The following is a 22,172-nucleotide window of genomic DNA, read 5'->3' as shown; positions in this document are numbered from 1 at the left end:
AGAGTCAGAGAATTGACACCTTCAGCTTCTCCTGTGTGCATCTATTTCTGATTTACTTTCACCATAAAGGTAGTTTCAGAGGGGCCCTTGGTCCTCCAAGCTCCCCCACGTGCACTCTTCCTCAAGAGGCATGCAGGTTGGGAGGATGCAACTCCTTGTTTCAGTTCTAACCAGGAGCTCGGGTCACCAGTCATACCCAGTAGAGCAGCAGAACACCAACATACTGGATCATGCTGTACAGAGCCATGTACTTGAACATGCAAAATGAGGTAACGAGAGCGGCACGTCCTTCCCTGTGTAAGCAAAGAAAGGACAGAGTAAGGAGATGGAAAGAAAGGTCAGTGCCTCTGCTGTTCAGCTGAGCTTAGGAGAAACACTCCAAAGCCTGATTATTCAACAGTTTGTCTGACAGACTGGATAGCCTCGAGCCAGAGCGAGCTGCCTGTCAGTATGCTAAACGACTAGACTTTCAGGAAAGACCAATTCCCGGCCCAGCCCCCCAGCCTTGGTCCAGTTCGAGAGCCCAGAGTGCATGGTAGCCTCGTGCTCTCTTTGGGCATCATGTCAGAGCGGAGTCAGAGGACCTGGGGATGCGTCCTAGAGCTCGTACCTACTCACAAGTGTAATTTGGAAGGTCATTTCCTTCTGTCAGTCACAGTTTCTTCATCTGTAAACTAAGGAATTTAAATAAGATTGCAGGCTTGGGGGCTATTTTCATGAAGGTGTTTCATTTCATTCAAATCATTTGGCCATCCCCGCTTTTTCTAAAACTGCACTGAAACAGTGTCTATGCTCAAATACATCATATATCGAATTTAAATAGACTGAAAACAACGAACGTGTTTGTTTCCGTTACTGTTGGTGGACTTTGAGTAAATGGTATATATTTAAAGCATAAAATAGATTATTTATGAGATGCCACTTTTATCACTTTCATTGGAAAGAAACGAGTTTAAATTTGCTTCTGGTCATAATGTTTTCCTGGGATTCCAAAGCCTGATTTCAGAGTGGGCTTTTCCCTGTACTGGGGCTCAGCTGCTGTCATTTGCTCTACCAGAAGGTAGTTTCTCGTCATCTCTCACCTCCTTAGAAAGGGTTTTCGCATGCCACACACCTGCAGCAGCCAATTCCACCCCCCCCAGCCGCCTTCTTACTTTTCCCATTACCCTGATTTATCTGTGTATGTGTTTATTGCCTGACTTCTCCACCAGAATAAAGCTTTATGAGGTCAAGGAATGTGTGATTTACTTGCTTCTGGGTCTCCAGGGTCTCCACCAGTTCCTGGCACTAAGTGCCTGCTCTATAAATATTTGTCAAATACACACATAAATTTTTAAAAATTTGGGAGGAGCCAGCAAAATCATCATTTTAATATGGTGGGAATAGTATGACATTTGTAGAGAAAACATTTAAATACCATCAGTTCTAACATAATTTCTAATCCTATATGGCTGTGTGAGCTTGGGAACCTCAGTTAAGTTCTCTAAACCTCCATTTCTTTATTTGTAAAAGGAAATAGTGACCACTCCGACATCTCCAGGCTGTTTGGAAGTATAAGATAATGGGTATTAAAGCACTTCACAAGCTGTAAATACATGCTAGTTATAATCACCCAAAGCAGCCACAGTGCTAACCATTTCTATCATCCCAATAAAATACAGCAGAAGTACATCTTCTGGGAGGTACAGATAAAGCACCAAGGGAGATTTTAGTAGAAGCAGCAAAGATGAGTTAATATTTTGAAAACTGGGGATGGGAAGGATATTCCAAAGAAGCATAAAGAGGCAAGAGGAAAAGAGGGCAATCGGGGAAAGGAAAGTTTGTCTCTACCCCCCATTATAAAGCACCTATGGAGATATATGTAAAAATAACAATAATAAGATCAACACTTTCAAAGCAGTTACAAGTTCCAGATTCCAGGGGTGCCTGGGTGACTCAGTGGGTTAAGCATCTGACTCTTGATTTAAGCTCAGGTCATGATCTCACAGTTTGTGAGTTCAAGCCATGAGTCAGGCTCCGTTTTGCTCATGGAGGCTGCTTGGGATTCTCTCTCTCCCCCTCTCTCTGCCCCTCTCCTACTTCTGCCCCCTCCCCTGCTCATGCTCTCTCTCTCTCTCTCTCTCTCTCAAAATAAATAAACAAACTTTAAAATTAAAAAAAAAGTTCCAGATTCCAATTTTCTAAAGATAACCTATTGAGTGGTTTTCATTATGCCACTACTCTCCCACAGTTATTATTTTTTTTTAATTTTTTTTACATTTATTTATTTTTGGTAGACAGAGAGAGACAGAACACAAGTGAGAGAGGGGCAGAGAGAGAGGGAGACACAGAATGCGAAGCAGGCTCCAGGTTCTGAGCTGTCAGCCCAGAGCCCGATGCGGGGCTCGAACTCATAGATCGCGAGATCATGACCTGAGCCCAAGTCAGACGCCCAACTGACTGAGCCACCCAGGCGCCCCTCCCACAGTTATTTTTAACTGCTGGTAAGTCCACTCAGGAGTAGAATGGCTGACTGCATTGTCCTGCAAAGCACCCACCCCACCCAGGGACACAAAATTTCCGTTGTTTCCCTGGCCGAACAATGGGATCTGAACTTAAAAGTCAAGAGAGATTAAAACAGTGCTGGTGGAAAGCATCTACTTACTTGATAAGGTGAGGTACACACTCAATGTTTGGAGTTTTAGAAGTGAAAGGTGAGGCCACAGATGCCTCCTGTTCTGATAAAGAGATGCCCACGTGAGCCATTTTCAAAGCCTGAAAGCAAAGAGTCAGCTTACTCTGCTTGCACACTCACAGATGTCTCCCCTGAGGCCACACGGGAAAAGCTTGTCAAGCTAGCTACAGGATGGCCCGTGGACCCAAGCACGAGCCAGGAGGGGACCAGAATTTGTTCTGCCTATTGCATAACAAAGAGACGACACTGGGACATCTGGCCAAAGAAGTCAGTATACTGATCACTGAGTCATTGGGCGGCCTTGGTCAAAACCCTCCCAAACCCTCCACGTCAGTTCTTCCATCAAGAAGAATGGAGATAAGTGTATCCCAGGGATATTATGTCTAAAGGACTCCAGGCAAGTGCAATTAAGTGTAAGTCCTGGTGTGTCCTGGTGTGATTATGGCCCCACACACCGGCAGCTACTTACCCCGCAGTCATTGGCTCCATCACCGCACATACCTACAAAGTAACTAAAAGGGAGCCATGTCAATTGTAGGGGAAATCAAAGCAATTTTAACTGCTCATTTCTCTAATTAAAAAAAATAATAAAATGAACTTCGTTACTTAGGGGACACTCTGATTCTTTATTTTAAGGGAGTTTTCTGAAGGGTCCAGTTTGACTAAAAGTAAAGTGTGACTCTACAGCTCCCCGATGGATTAGGAAACCCCGCACACCATCCTGACTCCAAGCATTTCAGGGAGACTCTGTACTTCACTGCTTAGAAAGCAGCTTTGTTGGCTGTAAAATGGGACGTTCACAATTATATGACATAACACCATGGCACAGTGGAGAGGGCACCAGATTTGAAGCCAGATCTAGATCTTTGACCTGATCACTTGACCATTTTGGCCATTATTTTTCTCTCCTACAAAGTGTTATGAGTATTCAGTGAGATGCTGTAGGGAAAAGTGTCTTCTGATTTCTAAAACAATAAACGAAAATTACTTGGTGCTGTAAATAGTAACAGGGCAGGAAATTTGCCATTTTAGCAGTCACTCAACTAACAAATGCCCAGACTTTGAAGAAAGAAAATATATTCCTGCGTCAGGATCGCTCTTTGAGGGTGAGTGCATCCTGCTGGCTTTAATTCTTGACAAAGATTATGGATAGTGTGCTTTTTAAGGTAGGAGTGCTCTGACAGTATTTATAGGATTTGCTGTACTTGCCTTCCACACTGTCCTATGAAGGCAACTAGTTTACTATCTAGGTTTTCAACCAAGTTAAGAAGACAGGACTTTCTGAATCAAGAAGCTTGCCTAGTGACTAAATCAGGGGGGATGAAGTGGGAGTGAAAAAGATTAGGAGTCATGTCTATATGGTCCAGCACCAGAAATGAAGAAAACTTACAGGACTCCATGGGTTCTGTTAACAGGAAATAAAGGGTCTCAAATGATGGGCACGTTATTTGAACTGCCTATTCTCTAATGCAGATCCTTTGTGTTAAAAGAGAAGTATTATTCTGATTCAGGACAGAGAAGATACTTTGCCATATAAATATTTCAGTATTTTTAAGGTTATGTGAATCCCTTGCCATACGAATCTCCTTATGTCACAGCTGTGATGATAATGTATAATGTCTAAATTGTCATTGTACCTTCAGGAGCTGAACTCAAACTATCCTTCCAGGTTCATTTCTCACCACACACTTTCACGTCCCATATGTTCTAGTCCAGTGGTTCTCAACTCTGGGTGCAAAATTGACCCATTTGAGGAGCGTTGAAAAAACACTGATGTCCAAGCCCCACATGAACAACTGAATTAGAATATCTGGACAGTGGGGTCCTGGGACTGTTATTTTTTCAAAGCTCCCAGGGTGACTGTCATAGGCAGTTAGGTTCAGAACCACTGCCTTAGGGGACTTCTTGTACCTCTTACACTCTCCCTGACTGTCATGCTCCAGGCACTTCATACCACCTGAATTGGTAAAGAACCTACTCCAGTTTCTGAAATTCTTCCACCAGACTGGATTTCTGCCCAGGAGACATTCTTGCAAAGATTGTTCCATTTATCAGTATCTGTAAGGAACCCAAGAGAAACTTTATATCACGTCAGTTGGTCATACATGAGATAATTGATAATACTTAGAAGGCTGACTGGAAAATAACATCCATGAATGGCAAAACACAATTTGTTTCCAAGAAGTCTTTTTTATTTTTTATTATTTTTAAGACATTGAGACCTTGGTCATCAAGTAAGCGACCAAGGAGACCAAAAATCAGTCAAGATGACTGCTTAATAAAAATATTGGATGAAAATGATGACCTTCAGATATTTAGCTGAACTGCCATCAAGAAAGTGGTCAAAAATTCCTGAGCTTAATGGAATCTTGAACCAGTAGAGTATGAGAAATTGCAAGATATCGAGAGGTCAGCATCCTAGGGAAAGGAAAGGAGGCAACAGCTTCTCAGAAAATTGTTCAGAACGAGCAGGAAAAACAGCCTCATGATGAAATAGTGACAATTAGTGGTCTTTGATTTAACCATGCCATCTGGGCTTGACCAATTGTGGAGCTCAGCTGATATCCCAAGTCTAATTTTGGCTATGGAACATTGGTGGTTTGGAGATATAATAAATGTATACCAGCTCCATCCACCTGAGCTTTATTCTACAGAGTCTGAATTCTTCTGTTAGATCTCTGTGCTCCTTGCTGTTCTTGAAAGTAACTCAGCTTAGTCTTTAATCTTTTTGTCTTAAACAGTGCCTAAGATGATAAGCAATTGAATACAAATAATTTATCTTTGGATTACACTAGACACAATCTTTCTCTAGTTTGTCCACCTGTTATGTATATAACTTACCTGCCCCTGCTATGGGTTTATTCTTCATCAGAAAATTGTTATCTTTGACCCTTTCTTGTGTAGACTCTCTATCAAAAACCTAACAGAATTCCTTTCTTGGGCTGCTTTCCTCTATAATTGATGGATTTCCCCTTCACCGTTAGACCCCTCACCATGGCAGTATGAAGACAGCCACCCAAAAGCAATCCTTATGACTTGAGAAGCTCCTAATACTTTATTTCTCTAGATGGTGAGAAATGGGCTAATCAAATTTACTAATTTTAAACCTATCTAGAAATGAGACAACAAAATGTTTTTGCCCCTTTATGACACATTCAATAGGTATTTCTTACCTACTTAAAAGTTTGAAATTACTTAAGAACATGCTCTGTAAGTGACTTCATTGGCATCTTTACTGGGAGACTGATAACCCTCTTAGAACTTACCTTTGGGAGTAGGCTACTGAAATGTTGACTTATAACCTGAAAGGATTTTCCACTTAAGGCAAAATGGTAACTTCCCTCTCTGCCATGATCAGAGACTTCTTCCTTGATATTAATGTAATTATCCTGCAAAAGCAAAACACAAGTTATTTTAGACACTTGATAGAGTGGTAAAGGACCACAAGTATATCAGAGAGAGGCAGTGACGACTGGCCTCTCTCTTTAAGAGAGACTGGGGGTCTCTCTTTAAGAGTCACACTCCAGCACCAATTCCTCAGAGAAACACTTTGTCTTTGCTGGATCAATCTTTGCACATCACAGCCTCTAGTGAATAGGAGAATAACACTCATGTCCTGTTCTCATCCTGATTTGATCTTGGTGAGTCCCAGAGAAGAGCACATTTCACAAAATTCAAGCGTAAAATACAAAGCACTACAGCTTAACAAATCTCTCCCTGAAGTGAGAAATTACCATTTTTTTTTTCTTACAGAATTAATATTGTTCCACAAGGACACAATAGAGATAGGATACTGAATGATTGGGAATACATGGATAAAACTTTCTTTTCCCAGCCCAAAGACATAGTCTAATTTTCCAATGTGCACAGCAGTTTCTCTCCCAGGGACTAAATCTCCTTAGGACCCAGTGGGATGGTTAGCAAGCAAAAGGAGGATGAGAAATTAGATTCACAGTCCCCCTTACTACATTTTTTCTCCTATAGGGCCAACATTATTACACTTAAAATAATGGATCCTTTCCAGGACCCACAACGACACTATACATTAAAGCTCAGTAGGAACAGTATGAGAAATGGATGAGTTCTTCGAACTGCATAGGTGTTAGACATTTGGGGAAATTTGTTGACCCTAGGTCACCTCTACATCTCTGCCAGTCAAAGTTGCTCAGAAGTCAACACTATGAGCCAAGTTAGAGAAGTCTGTTTTTAGGTGTACCTGATTGCTGTGTGCAATGGACTTCTCTTCTACTAATTTCCAAGATATAGATGCTGATGAGGACCCAGTGATTTCATTCGCTTCAATCAGAATGACTTGTTGGCTTTCAGAAACCATTCCAGACTTTCTGGCCACTGTTATTGCGGTCTGAAGATTGTCACCTATAAGAAAGGAAGGGTATAGCAAGGTGAGGTTGAAAAGATAGAACCAATTCATGCAGGGCCTGGAAAACTAGGGTAAGGAGTCCAGAATTTATTTTAGGTGTGAAAAGAAATAATTTCTAAGTCTCTCTCATGCTGATTCTCCATGAATCCATGATCCCTTTCGTGATTCTTATTGCTTTTTATCTGGTTACTTCATAACCCACCAGTTTTTCCAGAGAGTGGAAAGAAAAAACAAAAAGGCAAAATTCAAATCTATTTCCATCATTTTTCAGCTTGGTAAACATTTACCAAAACCCTACTGATTTAATATAGTACCAGGTGTTTCCACTTTCAGCCAAATTGGAATAAGACCACTAAAATCTATCTCTCCCACTGATTACAATGGGAAACTATGGGAAAAATACAAAAAGCAACTATCTGAGGACTTTGAAAAGTAAACAAAAGCAGGTAGAATGTGGAAGGGAGTCAAATTTGGAGAAATAATCTACAAGGTGGTGATATTCTTGGTTTTATTTTTTTCTCTCACATGTGTGACCTGAGTGTGAACCCCAGTCCCAGTGCTGTGAAGGATGCTAAATACAACTCCAAAAGAAACTTAGTCTTTCTGACCAGAGAAACTAGAAAAAGAAAAAGCTTAAAGGCTGAAGAACTATGGGGCAGACCCTGGAAAGGAGACAGCTAGACAACCAGACTAACTTACTGGGTGAACTCAACCCAGAGCTGTGCATGTGCAGAATAAACCCAGGGAAGGAGAGTAGAAGCCTCAAGAATTGAACTATGATAGGAATCACCTCCCATGTCCTATAGTTTTGCTTGCTCAAACAAACAAAAATCACCCTCACCATTCTCCAGGGGATTTTAACAAGATCCGAAATCTCACACTATAATATTTTAAATGTTCAAGAAAGTCAACCTATAAAACACCTGGAAAATGTGGTCAATTCTCAAGAAAAGAAAAGACAATCAACCATTGCTTGTACCAGGATGACCCAGATGCTAGAATTTACCAATGTTCTTAAAGCAGCTGTTATAAGCTTCCTCCATGAGGTAAAGGTTACCACTCTTAAAATAAATGACAAGATAGAAGTTCTTAAGAGAAAAAAATATATATACTCTATAAATAACCAAATGACTGCTTTAGAATTGAACAATATAATAACTGAAATAAAAAATTCCCTGGATGCTCTCAAAAGCCAAATAGAGGTGACAGGAGAGGGAGGCAGTGAATTTGAAGATAGGTAAGTAGAAATTATACAATCTGAAAAACGGAGAGAAAATTAAAAAAACAAAAGAACAGAGACTGGAGAATGACAACAGTCATGTCATTAGAGTCCAGGAAGGAAAGGAGAAAGGAATCAAAACAGGAAAAAATATTTTGAAGAAATAAAGCAGGTAAGTTCCCAGATACGGTAAAAGATTTAAATTCATAGATTTAAGAAGCCCAGCGAATCCCAGTAAGATAAACTCATGAGATCCATACCCAGAAACATTACAATCAAACTTCTAAAAACAAAGATAGAAAATACCTTAGAAACGGCAAGAGAAAATAATACATTATATATTAGGGAATGATTACTCAAATTATTACAGATTTGTCATCAAAAAACATGGAGGCAAAATGACAGTGAAATATCTTTGAAGTGCCGAAGAAAGAACTGTGAAGCTTTGAAAGTACCCTTCAGAAAGGAAAGAGAGATAAGACATTCTTAGAGGAAGGGAAACTAAGATAATTTGTTGCTAGCAGACATACTCGGAAATGCTAACAGTTCTTTAGGCTGAAAGGAAAGGACACCAGAGGGAAACTTCTAACATTAGGAATAAAAACATAGCAACAGAAATAATGAAGATCTGGGTAAATATAAAAGTCTATTTTTCTTCCATTTGTGTGTAACTCATGCCTATTGAAAGTGAAAACCTTAACATGGCATGGTGGGGTTTTCATTGTCATATACGCGACAACCATAACATAAAGGAGAGAAGGCAAAGGACGTTCATGGTTGTAAGCCTTCTTGAAAGGGTAGGTACAGATGTGATTGCTAGAGCAACCACTGAACAATAAATAACATCTGACTGCCTATCCCTAACATGGCTTTCTTCAGGTCTCTACCAAAGTACGTATGAGGAAGCCCAGAAGAGCTAACGGTGGGCAGGAGTTTCTCTACCCTGAGGCCAGAGCCCTGAGAGCGAAGAAGTGTCCACAATGCCTCAGCAGGTCACCAATAGTTGGGCTGCTTTGCAGCACAGGACACTTTTGCCATCCACTACCTGAGAAGTTCCACGCCTGAGCCTCAGTCATCTGACAGAGAATATAACAACCTACTTTAGAAGTCTCAGAAGCTAGAGAGGAAAATATCAGGCAGAACAACCAGAACAACACATGACAGACAAAATAGAGCAGTTGTTGGAGATAGATAAAACCTGCAGTAACTCCGGGAGCCTTGCGGGGCTCAATCTGTTAAGCGTCCGACTTCATCTCAGGTCATGATCTCACCACGGTTTGTGGGTTCAAGCCCTACCTCAGGCTCTGTGCTGATAGCTCAGAGCCTGGAGCCTGCTTCAGATTCTGTGTTTCCCTCTCTCTCTGCCCCTCCCACGCCTGCTCGCACGCTCTCTTTCTCTCTCTTTCAAAAATTAAAGAAAAAAAACATTTCTACACATTAAAGAAAAAAAACTTTGCATTATCTCATTAAAAATAATAAGTGCACTTAAGAAAACTCAAATGTAGCCCTTCTCCTCTAACGCCCCCCCACCCTTAAAAAAGGTTTTCTAGAGCTATTCCCACCCCAAAACGTGATTTCAGATCTCAACAGTAAGAGGTAATTTGAAGGAGATAATGGTCATTTTTGGAACCTGAGTTTATGGTTTGGAAAAACTGGATGCAAAAAAAATCTTAAAACATGGAGGCAAATTATAAAAATGTGAGAATAACAAGAAAAAAGATAAGAGACTGAGAACATAAATCCAGAAAGCCTATCATGTGAATAACAGAAATTCCAGAAGGGAAAAAAGAAGAGACAGAGCAAAGGCCATAATTAAATGAACAATAGAAGAACTTTCCCTGACAGGAAGAAGATAGATTAAAAGTGTTTACTTTTAATTAGTTAATGAAATCAATGGGACAAAAAGACAAACATATAGACATATTCTGGCAGTATTTGTAAACTCCGAAGTTGAAGAAAAGGACAATATACAGAAGAGAATAAATTACCTACAGTGGACTGGCATTGGACTTGTAATAACACCTAGAGATCATTAAGGAAAAAACAGGACTATAACCCCCAAATCCTACACCCAGACAAGACGGCATTCACCTGTCAGAGCCAAGAAAGATACTCCAGGGTATGTAAGAAATTAGAGACCATAACATCCTTCTATCCTATCCAAGGACAAGCCTTGAGAAGAAAAATTTAACCCAGCAAGCAAAGAAACAGAACAGAAATTCCAATATGAGTGAAGAAGTGAAGAAGCGGGGTACAGAGTGATGCGTCCTTATTTCTACCTAAATCTCAATACTAAGGATAGATTATGGAAATGTGTAAAATAAGTGCTAAATAAAGATTTTTGAAACAGACGGGTCATGATGTAAGGGCAATTCTAAGTAGCAAATTAGCTCAGCAATACCTACAAGTTGGATTGAGGGACTAAAAAGGAAGAAGGTAAAAGGGACCCCTAAGTCTCTTGTATTGTGGGGGTAGAATGGGAGGTGGGAGGTACAGAGGAGAAAGTAGAAGTATCCTAGAGCTTCCCACAGTGAAGCTGGATTCAGGGGAAATGGGCTGGGGAATAAGGGCTCTGGTGGGGAAATAGTGTACCTTGGCGACACAACTATCAGAGTTCAATGCACCTGACTGGAAAGCAGGGAAAGAAAGGCACACACTTAAATTTGAACACATGAAGAAATGATCTATTCTCCACTAAGAAGCATTCATTAAGAAATTTCACACACTTTTCTTGCATGATCCTTTCTCACCACTCCCTTGATTTGGGGTTTGAGAGAAGCACAGGGGACAGTTTTTTGTTTTGTTTTTTTGTTTGTTTTGTTTTTGTTTTTGTTTTTGTTTTTGTTTTTGTTTTTACCACCAGAATAATAAATGGGCCTTCAGGGTAGTTTACACACCATGCTGACTAAGCATTTCTCTTCCTACTAACATTTAACAAAAATTGTCATCTGTGCCTGACCCACGTCTTCTTGTCAGTCAGGGGTTATTTCAAATGGCCTTTCTCAGAGAGGACACCACATATAAAGTAGCCAGTTAAGACATCACCCTGTTTTGTTTTATGTACCTCATAACTCTTATTGCCAGCTGCTTGTTTGATCAACTGATTGATTTCCTATCTCATCCCACCTGGATGGAAACTTGGTGAGAGCAGTAATTTTGCCTTTTCTGTTGCAGATCTCCAACACCTAGAATGGTGTCCCACCCACAGTAGGTAGTCAACAGTCTTTGTGAAATGAATGGATCTTGTCTATTTCCACATCAAATTCTTTCTGTTTCCATGTACAACTTTGTTATATACCTGTGATCATTACAGTCCTTATCCGGGCAGAGATGAGCTCTTCCAGAACTGGTTTTGTTTCTTCTTTCAACCGATTCTCCAAGATGAGCAATCCCAGAAATATCAGGTCTGCTTCTACTTTGTCCCTGGAAACATATATATAATTGAACAGAAATAACACAATATGGGGGCGCCCGGGTGGCTCAGTCAAACATCCGACTCTTGACTTTGGCTCAAGTCATTATCTCATGGTTCATGAGATTGAGCCCCACGTTGGGCTCCACACTGATGGCATGGAACCTGCTTGGGATTCTGTCTCTCCCTTTCTGTCACCCTCTCCTCTGCTGGTTCTCTCTTTCTCTCAAAATAAATAAATTTAAAAAAAAGAAATAGCACAATGTGGTCTTTCTTAGGGGAAGCAAAACCAAAGCAAAGGCAAATATGATCCTATCAGAAGTGGTTCCCATTCACCCACTTAAGCACCATTCCTTAAACACTGAATATGTGCCAGTAAATATGCAGAAAGAAGACAGGAAGGGACATGAAGGATACTGAGATATTTGCTCTGACTGAATCAATTGGAAGAGAGAGTATTTACTAAACAAAAGATTTGCTTTAACCTTCCTAGAGAATGAACTAAATGACCCCAAGTCTTCTTTCTGCTGTGGCTAGTCTGGTTTCCAACACCTCACCTGTTAGCAACCCCCAGAGAGGTATTCTAGAATGGAAACATGAAAAGTAAGTGAGACTCAAGAACAATAAAATAAAATGCTAGTCTCTCCTGAATCCAAGCCTATAAGCAATATTATTTTAGCCCCAGGAGTTCTCAGACTCAAAAAATAGCCCCTCTTTTATTTTTATTTATGTATTTATTTAGTTAGTTAGTTTATTTATTTTGAGAGAGACAGCACAAGTGGGGCGGTAGGGGGTGGGGGAGAGGAGAGAGAGAGGACCCCAGCAGGCTCCGTGCTGCCAATGCAGAGCCTGATGTAGGACTCAAACTCACGAACTTTGAGATCATGATCGGAGCCAAAACCAAGAGTCAGATGCTTAACCAACTGAGCCACCCAGGCATCCCAAAAGAGCCCCTATTTTAAAGCCAAGCTCCTCCCTCTCTTCCTCCCTCAGTGGAGAGCATTGTTCTTCTGCATATAGTATGAATGTTTCTGGAAAGAAGAGGGGCTTCTGAGGCTCCCGTCCACCTCAGTAAAATTTCCAAGACATTCCATAGGATTAAGTGCAGGGAAGTATATCTGGGGTTGGAGCTCCAAAAATTCTGCCATGATTCACTTATCTGAGACCCAGACACCTCTAGCAGACACAAGAGCAACATACCAGCATTGCCTAATTCTGTCTGAAATATGGGTGAAAGCAGCACCCAGCAGGACCCACCTTGCCCTACTTGCCACGGGCATCTCACAGCTGGGTCTCCTGTCAGCCAGCGGCATCAACTAGAGTTAGTCATGCTTCTAGGACCCTGCTAACACCTCCACCAGAGTGGTCAGAAGTGGGCACAGTTTGCGCTACTCGCTCCAGGCATTCCCCAGTCTTCTGAACCTGGCATTGAAATCTTTCCATAATCTGGTTCCAAACTATCTCTCCAGCTTTACCTATCACTAAATTCTTCACCTACCCTAACCTCCTGACAAGGTGGACCAGCCAACATGGCTATGTTCTGTACTCAACCATCTCTAAATATTTGCTCTGAACTGCCATGAGACATTCTTTCTTACTTTACGGAAAAGGTTGTAAGTTCACCATGATCTGCCATTGAAGAAACCCTGCCTGTTTTTATTCCGAGGCCCAATTCACAGGCCCGTCCCCATAAAAACCTTCCCATGGGGGTAAATATAATTGCTCCCTCAGGATCTTACCTCTAGCTCAGTGTAGCACACATTTTATTTGTTTATATACCTCTTGCCATTCTTTGTTATCTGATCTGTCTCAACAACCTGAGGGCAAGCCTGCCTAGTTCAGAGACAGGCTCAACAACATGTGCACGGCGCCCAACAGAGGAAGTGCTCAGCCAGGGTTCCCTTAGTCGAAATGCTTTGATGCCTGATGTGACCTTTTTTTTTCTTTGACAAGCAGCCGAGGAAAATGTATTTTCTCTTTCAGAAATTCTGCTGCCAGAAGAGTTTTTATGGAAAGCAAAGCCAGTCAGTCTGTCAAGTGAATGACCATTTACTGAATACCTAAATGAGGGCAAGGAACAGGGCTGAGGAGAAGGGGGAGAGAATGTACAGAAACTATAGTAGCCCCTAATTCTGGGGATTTCACATTTAACCAGGAGGAGAAGGGGGACTTGATTGCCTCGTTTGTATGGAAGGCTGGGAAAAGTACCAAGAGGTACAAATAATGGTCCTATGGAGTCAGATAGGAAGGTGTAATCATTTCTGGGTACAGTGATAGGAGAAACTTTCCTGGAACAGGGGATATTTGAGCTACTCTTTGAAGGATAACTTAGTTGATGACTGAATGAGGTCCTCCAAACTTTCTAGTGGCCCTCGTATCCAAACCTCAGGCTTTGGCTATTTTCAGAGATATGACATAAGCCAACCACAAGGCACCAGGTTGGGTCAAGGAAATGGCCACAGAGTCAGCCATCTGATGTAGTCTGCAGCCTATCCCGGCACTCATGTTTCTGGTTCCCCCGGCACATGGCCTTCATAGGGTTCCATGCACAGTAATCAGGATATTAACTAGTTCTTAACCCAGATCTGCCACTACCTTTGCTGTGTGACCATGGGCAAATCACTTTCTCTGTCTGCTGATCTACTTCTTCTTTTGTAAAAGAAGGTAGTAAAACTAATGCATCTCCAAGATCTCTTCTAGCCCTAACACTACATGATTCTTCTTTTCATGAGTTTCAATATAAATCAAGAAGTAGAGAAGAAGTGGTCTCTTGAGGGATCTGAAGCTCTGCAACCTGGAATAGTGAGCTACCTTTTCCTGCTTCCTGAACAGACAGTATATCTCCTCCTGACGCATCTAAAAATAATCAAGAATGGGGAATGTGATGCAAAGGGGATATTGTCATCCATGAGATTACATTTCCTGTCCTTGGAATCCAGGCTGTTTTTAAAGGTTGAAATATGCAAAAAGTGGGCTGAGAACCCTCAAAGAAATTATGGTATCAGGGTTGGAAGCACTCTGCGCGCGTGCATGCACACACACACACGCACACCCTAGAAAAAATTTTCTGCTCTAATTAGGGATTAGCAAAGCTTAGGTAAATTAACTAAGCTAGGAGTAGATGTATGGTGATGTGGTTTTAGCACAGGAGGGGCAAATTGACAACCTAAGATTAGATCCTATTGGATCCTATAAGGGTTTAGATCTTGCCAGACTTTGAAACGTTGGAATTTCAATGCTGTTAGCCCAGGCATGTACTCTCCTGTGTGCCACAGCCCTCACAATTCCCTATTGGTTATCCGTCTTCACCATTAGTGCTTTGTTATATGCACCAGCTCAAAAATCATGAGTTTGAAACTGGTAGATATGCAACTATTTATTATAATCATCAGAAATAGGGGCGCCTGGGTGGCGCAGTCGGTTAAGCGTCCGACTTCAGCCAGGTCACGATCTCGCGGTCCGTGAGTTCGAGCCCCGCGTCAGGCTCTGGGCTGATGGCTCGGAGCCTGGAGCCTGTTTCCGATTCTGTGTCTCCCTCTCTCTCTGCCCCTCCCCCGTTCATGCTCTGTCTCTCTCTGTCCCAAAAATAAATAAAAAACGTTGAAAAAAAAATATAATCATCAGAAATAGCAGAATAGCCAGAATCTTAATATATATCTGCCAATGGGTTCTCAAGAAACAAAGTTCCATTCCCAATTCTGCCACAACCTGACCCCAGGTTGGTTTGTTTGTTTCCTTCAAATGTGAGATCCAGTCTCAAAGTTCACACTCTTAGCTCTCTGACTTGAGTAACTTTAATGGCCCGAGTCAATTAAATTACAACAAATACCCAGAGTTGTAATAGCCCGAGTTTTAAGGATCAATCTAAGCGGGCCTCAGGACTCCAATACTCAGTAATCTTTGATGAGCCATTTCCCCCTCTGGACCCCACTATCCATTCACAAAGTGACAGAGTTGGACCCTGTTGGTGGTTTTCAGCAGGAGAGGCGCTGCCTCTAGAAGGCATTTTGGAAACCTTGTAGGCATCCAAGCAAGATTTCCTGCAATGACCAATGCACCATGAAGAATTCCCCTGCATCTCACATGCCTCTTGAATATTTTACAGGTCATCCATTCATGGACATTAAAAAATCATTTATACTTTCAGTACTGGGTTATACTGTTTATAATGTACTATTATTATACTATATGGTATCTGTGTTATTATAGCATATCTAATACTACGAATATTATATTAAACAAATATAAATTGTTATACTTCCCCCATGCTGTGTTTTACATATAAACACAAAGTATTTTTTAAACACTTTTGATATTCTATTGAATTTTTCAGAAATGTAACTGCCATGTAAAGTGAGAAGAGATTATACTGTTTGATTCAGTTTTACCAAGTGTTTGTAACCATTTCAGAGTCACCTCCCTGACAGCAAGCAAGACTGCTGGCAGTATTTGCAACTCCAATATGTAAATGCACCTGTATCAGTCTGCACAGTGATTCTGCACACAGGGGCAAGCAACATATCGCTTCATTTAGATTTAGTGGAGTCAGCTGAGCATTCACCGAAATATTACTTTTTGTCATGAATTGCATGTTTGCTTCTATGTTTACTATATAACAGGGCATGGTCTTTACTTCTATTTTTTTTAATTTTTATTTATTTATTTTTTTTACATTTTTATTTATTTTTGAGAGACAGAGAGAGACAGAGTATGAGTCGGGGAGGGCCAGAAAGAGAGGGAGACACAGAATCCGAAGCAGGCCCCAGGCTCCGAGCTGTCAGCACAGAGCCCGACGCGGGGCTTGAACCCACGAACCGTGAGATCATGACCTGAGCCGAAGTTGGACACCCAACCGAGCCACTCAGACGCCCCAGTTCTTATAGAAAATACGTGCTGATCAAATTACATACAAATTTTATTTTAAAGGAAGTGGTACAAAATATAATGACAATAGGAGTGTTGAATCTGATAGGATTGAGCACAAGTATGTTAGACCTCCCAAATTCAAGATCCAAAATAACAAAATAAGTCCTGATTATCTCCACAGCAGTGTTACCCCCAGAAGCTGACAGAGTACTGGACATGGCAGTGAAGGTGAAATAAACAAGGTAGCCTATAAATGGTGGAAAATACAACAACAAATTTGAGCGCATAAATACTGGAGTCCATTTTAGTTTTTAGGCACCTCTTTTACATCTCAAAACTACCTCCTGAATGGCTCTTCTGATTCTGTGTAAGTCTAAGCTCTGTTCATTTGTTTCATTAAGTTGCAAATTTATCAATTGTTTTTCAGACAGATGTCATGTTTTCTAGCAACTAATTCACTAACTCTAACAAAAAATGAGCTACTTGTATTTGTTTCAAAACGGGGTCGTCACCACAATTTCAAACTCTCTGAAACGTTGGTTATTTTCCTATGTCTGTTTTTACAAAGCTGTACATTGATGTCATATTTTATAGTTTATACAGTTTTTTCTCAGAAATTCTCCCAGGGTTCACATCAGCTTTGTGGCTGAGGCAGGACAAGGATGACTCTATCCCTGTTTACCAAGTTCAGAGACATTTTATGCACACCAATCCAGCAAGCTGTATTGTTCAGTCCACTGCCCAGTCCACTGCCCAGCAAACCATTCTGCTTTATCAAATCCTCCCTACTTACCTGGTGAAGGCAGTGGTGTGATGATCCGTTTCTAGCTTCTTGTAGGCCAGTGCTATGACCCGGAAGCCCTGTGTCGTGTAAATCTGAAGTTCACTAACAAAACTAGTTGGTACTGTTCAGAAAATAAGGCAAGATTAGTATGCAACATTTATTCCCCTGGTACCGGTGGAAAAATTCTTTATAAACAGATCCAACTCTTTCCCAAGAAAACACACCTCGTAAAAGATACACAAATAAGTCAGTGAGAACCCTAGATATAATTATACTGTCAGGGTTGGGATCCAGTGAAGCTGAAATGAGAAAAAAGCAGGACAAAAAAAGAAAAAAGAAAAAAAGATGGGAATCGTGTGTAATTCTTTTTTCTCCAGTTTGACCAACAAGCATTCATTGAGAGTCTGCTTACCATGTATGTGTCAGATATTGGCTCTACAGAGACTGAACGGCAGACCCTGCTTTAAAGATCTCTGTCGGGTTAGTAACAACCAGTGGAATGAGATCATTGCCAGTGTAATGAGATCTAAGCAATTGCAGTGTGCTATGGAAACATTTCGAGGTGCTTGTATCATCCTGGCGGGAAGTGGGTAGACGAAGGAAGAGGAAAGGCATTTTGGCCAAGGGAGCATCATATGCTCAGACATAGAGACACAAGACAGCAAGACTTGAGTAGTGAGTTCAGCTCGGGGGAAGCATGAGGAGAGAGGATAGGAGTGGCAAGGCATATCTGGAAAGTGTGGTAGGATCCAGATCATGAAGGACTTATGTGTGATCCTAAAGGAGTCTGAGACTATCCTGGAACCTATGGGAAGTGACCGAAAGAATAGCAGCAAGAAAGTGACAACAGGGTTATACTATGTGGTGGAAAAACCAATCTGGCCACAGTATGAAGGGTGAATCGGAGTAGGGGAACCTGGGACCAGGATTTACCAAACATTGAAGTGATCCAGGGGAAAGGTGATGAGGGTCTGGGTGGATGGAATGAGAGGGCCATGGATCAGCAATTGATAAAATAGAGGCTCTGAAAGAGAGGGAGGAATCAGGGCCGAGTCCTAAATTGGGAGTAGCGGCAGAAATTCGTAATACCATTCACCAAGATGGAAAATACAGGAAGTGAGAAAGAGAAGTATTGAGTTTGGGATGCCAGTTGGGTTACCGAATTAGCAATGGCCAGTAGGTAATTAAATTTATAGATCATGTGCTGATGGGACACATTTGGGCTGGAAATAACAGATCCGTCTGTTGAATCACAAGTCTGTTCGCTTACCTGTCTCAGGTTGGCAAAAGCTGGCCACCCTTTCTGGTGCACCTTTCATGAATGCCAGCCGGTCACCCCCCATCTCTTGGACAATGACTGTCATCCTCTGCAGTGCTGATGAGAATGGGAACAGATGCAGGATTGCAATTCCTTCCACTGGGACCTGGTTGAGGGAGGGGGAATGGAGAGGGACATACCAACATAGCTTCTAGCTAGTCAAGAGTTCACTACTCCCTCAATTCTTATTTTAGCAAATACGGGAAGCAAGGTCTTAGCAATTTTCACCTATGGAATTCAAAGAAGACACGTCTGTCTTCAAAATTTTCCCTTCAAAAATTTCCCTTTGAGTCTGGGCATTTGGGGGTGGATAGCAGGCAAGGCTTACCTGGCTGGCTGTTTTGCAGGGCTTAACTACCATGGCATGTGCTGGCACTCCCTTGATGTGGAAATCGTCCCCAGAAACAGCCATCTCCTGTTTCACAAATGAGATATTTCTTTGTAGAGATTTAGTTCTTATTCGTCCACTGATACCACGCTCAAACCCCCTCTTTGAGAAAATCCTCAGGCCACCTTGATGTATTCTCAGTGTCACCTCCCTCAGTCAGATGGAGGTGAACCAGACTTATTTTGCCATGGGGCGCGGGGGGGGGGGGGGGGGGAGGGGGGAAGTGCATTGGAAATGCCACAGAACTTGCAAGGCAGACACCTCTGAATTATTCATGCAATTTATCCTGCTTTCTCTGTTGGAATGTGCTGCATAAAGGTTCATTCTCCGCTTCTGAAAAGCTTAACTTGAAAATAGTGAGCATGAAGAGGCAGGCTTGTGTGAGGCAAGCACCATACTGTCTTTGTTTTCCCAGAGTTCGACACTGTTCCCACCCTTCCTTCTCTGTCTAATTTGAATCGATAGTCCTCAGGGCCAGGCAGGGCAGGGACTGTGATGTACGTGGCTAGTGTTCAGTAAACGCTCAGTAATTGGTGTAATAATAACTCTAAATTATAGTCAAAGGAACCTTTTACCCAAAGATGTCAAAATGCTTTGTAATCATATCATCCAGCAGCTGAAACAATCTCAGAAAGGAAATTGTAATTCCTACTTAAAGATACAGAAAAACAGTAACCCAGAAGAAATGGGGGGACTGGCAGAGTGATATCAGACTGCTACAGAGCCATATCCCACTAGCGCTGGAGGGGACCCTAGAGACTGTCTCCTTTAGCAGGGTAGCACGCGGGAATCACTGAGGCCTAGAACTGCACAGGGCTTCCGGGAGTAGGAGTGGGCTTGTGGCGAGCGTTTCCTGTATTACACAGGGTCTATCTTCTATGTCAACCACAGCAACTCCAACTGTTGGTTTTTTAATAGAATGTTTCTGAATAGGTTTCCTTTGGAGAAAAGATTCCAGCTCTGTTATTTCATTTTGTTTGTTTGTTTTATATGAACACTGCTGATCTAATGCAAGCCCTTTTGTTTTAAGGTCATGGGAGCCAACACTTGAACAAGAGGGATGCCTTCACAGGGTCAAGCAGTCAGAGCAGAGCCAAAACTGGAACCGGGAAACCAGAGACCTGGTCCTGAACTATACGTTTTGCTCTTAAATCTACTTCAAAATCTCAACAAAAGCTCTTTCACGGTTTCCCTTTTTATTTCTTCCAGTCTTAGAAACAAAGTCAATATTCATTTAATAGGAATAAAACTTTTGGTAACAATGAATTATCCTAAGCAGTGGAGACAGTGCTGTTTCCTAATCCCCATGTTCTAGAAAACTTTACAACCAGACATTGCTCAAAAGTTGGAAAATAATTATACAGCAATTATGTTGTCTCAAGAGTTGGAAGATATAGAATAATTGTATGAATATGGTTAACCTACAATGTCCCAGGCATACTATCAGGGATTTTTTTTTTAAATGCATCATTCCATTTATCCTCATAATAACTCCACAATGGAGATACTATTATTAGTTAAATTGTACAGATGAGGAAAACAGACTTAGATTAGTTTGTCCATCACTACTGCATGTACCTCTATATTGAAAGTATTGAATATGATAAAATCTGTGTTGCTCTGGCATTGAAGAAGCTTCTTAGGTCATCTGCAGAGCAGGATCTTACCCAGGTGGTGGCTTCAAACATCTTGAGATCCAGAGGATCTCCCTGGATGGTCCCATCAAGAAGAATCAGAGAGTGGCAGCTGGCCATGGCCGCACACAGCGGGCCCCATGGCAAAGACCTGCCGGACACAAAGCTGTGGACTTCTTGGAACCTGAAGGAGAAAAGGGAAGGGCCTTCAGTCTATCCATCCATGCTAAAATGGAGCTTGTGGAAGTAAATATCTGTTGAAAAATTACTGCAGCATGCATGGTTACACTGGCATGCATCTTCTAATGCCCCCAAATTAATCATGCTTTATTTAGCCGTTATTCTTCTATAAATTCAGCAAGCGTGAGAAAGGTCTTTGAGGTTTGTCTCAAACTCTTTCTTTTCCTTGCTCTTTCTCTGGCACTGATTTAATCCCAGAGGTATAGAAAAAACTAGAAGTATCACCCTTAGTTTGAAACACATCCACTACCACCCCAACTACCAGACCGCTTCATTTCCAATGTGGTGAGAAGCACAGGCTAGCTCATTGTATGGCTGTGTGTGTATATGTGCATCTTCACTCAACCCTTCGGGGCAGGCATACATTTTTCCATCTTTCTCTCCAACATATCTGACGTTTGGCCCACAGCAGATACTCAACAAATGTATGAATGAATAAATGAATGAGTTAATTACTGGAAAACCAAAAGACTTTAATGATAAAGAACTTTAAAAAAAAAGCATTTTTGAAAAGGACATTTTGTCCCCCTCTTCCGTCCTGACATCTAGCGTCCATCATCACCATCATTTTTTTATAGAAACTAGCCTCGTCTAAAACCTACTGAGGTACAACTCCAATTGTCACATGCAGGGTTCTTTCACTAAGTCAGAGATGAAGTCATCAAGTGTGGCCTCAGGTTTACTAGATGCATGTCCTTTGAAGCCTTGCTGTCATGTCTTACACGTGGAGCACCGTAGGTGGTCCACAAAGCAGCCCATCCTACGTGGGGGACCTCAGAGGGGCAGGTGCTTCCAAGGGGCCAGAGTCTACATGCTCTTGTTTCAGATTTGTGGACCAGCTCAGCTGTGGCCCTATTATCTCTTCTTCCTCTGGGGCTACATAGGACCTCTAGCTGTGCCTCCAATGTGCAGTTTCCAGACCTCTCTACCACCCTAATTACTCATTACTGGAAAAGTTTTTATGTGTCACATTTTGTCTTAAAACATGCTCTCCAGGATCAGATTATTATTTCCCATGATATGGACACTGAATTTCTTTAAATATGGCCTTAGTTTGCTCTAGCCTTTTATTCCCGAAAGCCTCCCCATCACAGAGCTAACTCATAATCCAGGCGTATTTCTTCCTGGCTTCCTCATTCAAGTTTCCCTACAAGTTCAAAAACCTCTTGGCTGATTACTGACCCTGTTGATTATATTTATTATTATGTATCAGTAGTTCAAGTTGTCTTAGTGGTTTCCAACATGTCCCCCAGTAT

The 22,172-nt window shown here is 41.6% G+C and overlaps 1 protein-coding gene across 1 annotated transcript in view; it reads right to left on the bottom strand.

Annotated features, from left to right (window-relative positions):
• LOC109261402 (probable cation-transporting ATPase 13A4) overlaps positions 1-22,172 on the bottom strand; it is a gene marked incomplete at both ends in the record, with an annotated part of 61,342 nt that overhangs the window by 13,339 nt on the left and 25,831 nt on the right. The window contains 11 exons of the mRNA XM_053906497.1: positions 197-293; positions 2,645-2,754; positions 3,144-3,186; positions 4,653-4,732; positions 5,941-6,063; positions 6,891-7,051; positions 11,573-11,697; positions 17,346-17,457; positions 18,607-18,760; positions 18,983-19,069; positions 20,710-20,860. Of these exons, the coding sequence (XP_053762472.1) occupies positions 197-293; positions 2,645-2,754; positions 3,144-3,186; positions 4,653-4,732; positions 5,941-6,063; positions 6,891-7,051; positions 11,573-11,697; positions 17,346-17,457; positions 18,607-18,760; positions 18,983-19,069; positions 20,710-20,860 (1,243 nt within the window). The remainder of the gene's footprint in view (positions 1-196; positions 294-2,644; positions 2,755-3,143; positions 3,187-4,652; positions 4,733-5,940; positions 6,064-6,890; positions 7,052-11,572; positions 11,698-17,345; positions 17,458-18,606; positions 18,761-18,982; positions 19,070-20,709; positions 20,861-22,172) is intronic.

This window comes from Panthera pardus, unplaced genomic scaffold (genome assembly GCF_024362965.1).
Source record: "Panthera pardus isolate Hobbes unplaced genomic scaffold, ASM2436296v1 HiC_scaffold_188, whole genome shotgun sequence".
Lineage (NCBI taxonomy): Eukaryota > Metazoa > Chordata > Mammalia > Carnivora > Felidae > Panthera > Panthera pardus.
The sequence above is the reverse complement of the archived record's forward strand: the minus strand, read 5'-3'. Positions and strand labels throughout refer to the sequence as shown.